Genomic DNA, 5,000 nt, shown 5'->3' with positions numbered 1-5,000 from the left:
CCAGCTATTTTCTGCTCTGCAGGAGCCATTCCTCTTTCATACTGTGTAACAGCTGCCCTCCACAGTGGTTCAGTGTAAGTATTGTGATGAAGCGGATTCAGACCAGAGAAAGGAGAGAAGGCTTCTGATGTGCGCAGGGATTGTCGCTCTGATGTTGTCAGAAGACGCACCAGTTGTTCATGCACTGTTCTTAAAGTTAAGACCTAAAAAAGATAAGGGTTACAGGTGATGACCTTTTACATCAGCATACGGGTGATGGTCAAAGCAGAAATGTTATTGAAATGACAGGAGATTCACCTCTGCCTCGAAAACCCACTCACTACCTCCAAGTTCACTTAAAAAATGTTGCTTCTTTTTAAAAAAAAAATGATCAGAAGCATTTTGGAACTTTTAATGACATTACTAAAAAGAAGGTATAATAGGTGTCAATCTGACAATAAAAAAACAAAGTTGTACACATCAGGAGATAATTATTTAGTGATGCATTATTAAGTGAAATAGATTCGCTTTAAGCAGGGTGAGTGTTGTCCAGACTTAACTATTACTGGTAGAAGGTAACATGAAGTGCTAGTTTTCTACCCATATAGACCATGTGAGCGTTAGCCCTACTAACGGAAATAGGCCCACACAAGGACAGCAAACTCTAACCAGGTTGGGAGTTGAACCCACGACCTTCAGGTTAGATCACCACTGCTCTACTGACTGAGCTACAAGGTCAGACAGGAGCAGTGCAGCAGCAGGTCATGGGAATTTAAGGTGTCAATGTCACGGCAATGAATATATGGCCTGGTGTCCAGGCCTCAGTTGTTTAAACGATGGATAGTACTATCCGCTGGACAAATCACTATCCAGTGTGGATACATGTAAGTCATACAGTGGCAAAACCATTCGCAAGTATATCCAATGGATGGTGACTTATCCGGTGGATGGCCGTTATTCACCTCAGTCTTGAACAACTGGGGCCAGATGGTAAGCCGAGTCGTGAGAGCTCACTTACGGGTACATGCACATTATAAACTTCCCACAGGTGCACAATTGGGTTCAAATTCTAAGAATATATGACCCAGTATATGTACTGTATATTACAATTGTTATTCTGGACCTTGGATAAGTCATGATAGAGAGTTTGGAAAACTCACAAGAAACTCTCAGCAACGGTCATTCTTCTTTGAATTGGCCTAATTCTAACATACCTCCTCCAGTCTTGTGGCAAGATTTGACAGATTTTCAGGTGTAAATTTCTCTCCCCGCCACGGATGTGAGGGAAATCTCTTCCAGTACTGTGACGTCAAGGTCTCACAAGTAGAAACCCATCTTTCACAAACATTAATACCCTTGCGCATAGCATCTTTGACTTGCTGGAATGAATCATGCCAGATGTCAAGCATTCCCAATTTGCGTTGCACATAGCGACCAAGGGCGCCAGCCATGACATCCAGAAGATGTTTCATGCGTGTCTCTGAATAAGGCTTATGATCCTCTTGTTTCCAGATTTCATCAAGAGAATCTTGCGTGGATTCTAGGAGCTCCAGGGTGTCATCAAGATCCAATGCATCCAGATTAGAAAAATCTTGTGAGACATTTTCTTCAAAAAAATTGTTATTAACAAAAAAGCAATCACATGTCATTTGACAGTTTTACAGGGTGTAAATTCAGGACGAGACTTTCACATAGCAAGCTAAATTCCAAGAAAAAAGCCACACTTTGGCGATGGGTAGTGTTTAAAGATATTGGGATGAAAAAGTGAAAGAATAGAATTAATTTTTTTCACATTGCTAATTACCACAATTTTGCACAAGTATAACTGTGATCAGGTTCAAATGGTATTGGCAATATAATGCCTTTATTTTCTAGCTTATTTGTTGCAAACATCCATTTACCCCGAATTCACATCACACCTACACTGTACACTGTACTGCAAAATAATTAATATAAAAATAATAATTGTTACCAAATTATATCAATTTGAAATTAACATTAAACAACAAAAAAACACTACATACTAATTATTTTTCAAATTATTTTTTAATACATACTAAATGAAAGGTAATATGTGTTAAACATTTTCTCACATTTCGCTATTTTTTAAGAGCTTAATTTAAATTCGTTTCAGTTTATGGTACAGCTCTAATCATTTCTCATCAAGAACTTGGGTGACCTGTGGACCAGTGAGGAACAAATTCTTAATCATGTGCAAAGTACAATTGTGTACATCGATTTGTGGTTTATATTAAAATATTCTGGAACTCATTTATGTCCATGTATGAACAAATGGGGTTTCAATGCTGAAACTTGCGAATTCAAGTGCCAAATTGAAACTGTGTTGACGGACCTTCCAGATGACCTGGTCTGCGCGAAGTTGCCATGGACGACAATGTAAACTGTCATAACCGCAGACGTACAATGATGTAGATTTCTAATTAGTCGCCTTGACCTACCTTTTTGAAAGCTCTCTTGGAAAAATGAAGCTCGTTCTATTTCAGAGAGGTCATAACCCGAAACAGAAGCATCGGACCAGTACTGAAACTCATCTTGCGGAGTTAGAATACCGGAAACATTCTCTTCGTCGCCAAAATTAGCCCCTCGAGAAGACGAGTCATGTTGCTTTCTCACTACACTTCCTAGACCTGCTTCCAGTTCACTCAACAAGCTTTGCAGTTTCGGATCGAAACTCCGGCTCCACTTCTCATCCTTCAACAACAACGGTGCAAATACCTTCTGCACTGAATGATACAATGTATTTACAGGCGAGGAAAGCATAGATGAAACAAAAACGTTTTGATGCAAGTTGTCAGGCGTGATTGCTTCAGGTTGGAGTTTGAAGAACACCAATACTTTTTCCGCGGTATCGCTCGGTTCTACATGGTTTGACAATTTGATGGATCGGTTGCCTTGATGAGTATCATACTTCGCCGCTAATACAGGCGAATTTCCATCGTCCAAAAAAGCATTTAGCTCTCTGGAAGAACGAACTTCGTTCAAAACGCTGTCAGAGCTCTGAATTCCAAAGTAATTGGAAGTGGTCGCGACAACGAAGTCTTTCCTCAAATCTCCAGATGGCATGTCCAAATAAAAATAAGGTAATCGAAAGATTCTCGCTTTTCACATATTTACACACACGGGAAAGTATCTATTTCCAATAAACATGCGGTTTTATACAAGATCCGTTTTACGACTGAACACAAGGATCACAAGCAGTGGCTCGAAGGTCCCAAATATTTCATCCGAGCGTGGACTGCGTTCGAGTAATAAAGGAAAAATAAAAACTGGAATGAAACTGGAGTAGCAACGGTGGAATGCATTATGGCCATCGGGAAGAACCTCACTGGCTGGCATTTTGCAATAATGGCAATAGAAGGGTGTTAATCGCGTCGTGACAAGTCAAAAACTGAACTTCTAACGTGTTGCTTGATGTTTAATGTTTAAACATTAAACACTTACCCTTTATTGTTAAAATTACATACCACAGGTGCTTATAAGGAGCGGAGCTATCTGCAAGGTTCGATAATTATAAGGTGTGAGTGTATTTGTGTTTACTACATGCTTGTGCAATGATTAACATATATCAAATACAAGGTGTTACAAATGAACCCACTGGGAATTCGGAAAAATCCGAGCCCCAGATGGGATTCGAAACCACCACCCTCTGTGGGTTCGAATCCCATCTGGGGCTCGGATTTTTCCGAGTTCCCAGTGGGTTCATTTGTAACATCTTGTATTTGATATATGTTAATCATTGTCTCACATTCGCTCACTTGTGCAATGAAATGTGTAAATTACAAAGTGTGCAACAAAAGCGCTTAGAAACAGAAGAAATTCTTAAGACAAAAACACCGCCGGGTTGAATTAGCACAAACACATAGTAAAATGTTAATAAGAGCCCATGAGTAGTAGCCTTCCTATACACTCTATCTTTCCATTTTTAGAACCAGCTCATCAGTAGGAGACTCACATTTACCGTCAATTTGCACAATTTGCATACATTGTTTTGCTACAGCTGTCTTCGTTTGACAATAACTTTATTGTGGTAAACGATGGGTGCAGAGCCCAAGAACTCGTGACGTTCTAAAAATAGAAAGATACGCGTAAAGGTTGAATTGACTCATAGGGCTTGTATAGGAGAGGCTAGGCAAGCTCCTGCTCATGAATGGGCTCTTGAAAGGCACGCACTGCGTTACCGTGCACGAGCATGTGAGAAGTACGCGATAAAAAGAGACAGCTGGAAACACCACCTTTCTTCATGTGGTTGTGTCGTCAGAGAGTTTAAGGTTTTTCCTCGAGCTCGAGGGCTACAACGGCCTCCCTGTTACGCTATTTCTCGCGTGTATTTTTCGCGAGTCGCGAGACATCACGTGGTCTGAAATGGGAAAGCTGTAGAGAGGTCCACTTGTTGCGTGACGAGTCCAACAGCAATAAACGTCCTCAAACCGGATGATGGCATTTCCACAGTTGATTCCTTTACTTCTTTTTTCAAGTTTTTCATTTGGTCAGAGTGAAGAACTGCGATTCCTCGTCTTAGGTGATTGGGGTGGAATGTTGTTCTATCCATACACTACCTATTACGAAAGAGCTGTTAGTAAAACTTTGGGAAAAGTCGCCGAGGAATTTGGAACTCAATTCACCATCGGTTTAGGTAAGAATGGCATTTTGTTATGTCGCAACGAGTCAAGCAAAGTGATCTTCAGTTCCGTTCTTGAATTCCCATCGTTTTCAATTTCCCAACAGTTTTCTTTTATAAGTTCTTTAATTATCAAATTGTACGCCATAGTTTATGACGATAATTAGCTTGAAAGTCAACAATTTTTCAAGACTATTGTTTTTTAAACATGACAATGTATTAACTTACCAGTCAAAAGGTCATGTCTGTATTTGATGGATACATACAATACGGCAACATGGACTGGAAAATCAAATTGATTTGCAAGCCGTATGACACGTAATTTCAGATTGATTTCGGCATTCCAGTTGAAATGGCCGGTGCTCACCATTTATCTTTCCAG

The 5,000-nt window shown here is 40.0% G+C and overlaps 2 protein-coding genes across 2 annotated transcripts in view; one reads left to right on the top strand and one right to left on the bottom strand.

The window, feature by feature from the left end:
- The window catches only part of LOC138017085 (cytoplasmic dynein 2 heavy chain 1-like), a 108,866-nt gene extending 105,301 nt beyond the window's left edge, over positions 1-3,565 (bottom strand). The window contains exons 1-3 of the mRNA XM_068864283.1: positions 2,439-3,565; positions 1,194-1,585; positions 1-203 (exon numbers count right to left, since the gene is read on the bottom strand). The exon at positions 1-203 is cut by the window's left edge and continues 46 nt beyond it. Coding sequence (XP_068720384.1) covers positions 1-203; positions 1,194-1,585; positions 2,439-3,063 — 1,220 coding nt within the window. The 5' untranslated portion in view covers positions 3,064-3,565. The remainder of the gene's footprint in view (positions 204-1,193; positions 1,586-2,438) is intronic.
- Positions 3,566-4,022: 457 nt separating this feature from the next.
- The window catches only part of LOC138017088 (tartrate-resistant acid phosphatase type 5-like), a 9,324-nt gene continuing 8,346 nt past the window's right edge, over positions 4,023-5,000 (top strand). Inside the window, exon 1 of the mRNA XM_068864287.1 lies at positions 4,023-4,633. Within this exon, the coding sequence (XP_068720388.1) occupies positions 4,432-4,633 (202 nt within the window). The 5' untranslated portion in view covers positions 4,023-4,431. The remainder of the gene's footprint in view (positions 4,634-5,000) is intronic.

The sequence above is a fragment of the Montipora capricornis genome, chromosome 9 (genome assembly GCF_036669925.1).
Source record: "Montipora capricornis isolate CH-2021 chromosome 9, ASM3666992v2, whole genome shotgun sequence".
NCBI lineage: Eukaryota > Metazoa > Cnidaria > Anthozoa > Scleractinia > Acroporidae > Montipora > Montipora capricornis.
The sequence above is the reverse complement of the archived record's forward strand: the minus strand, read 5'-3'. Positions and strand labels throughout refer to the sequence as shown.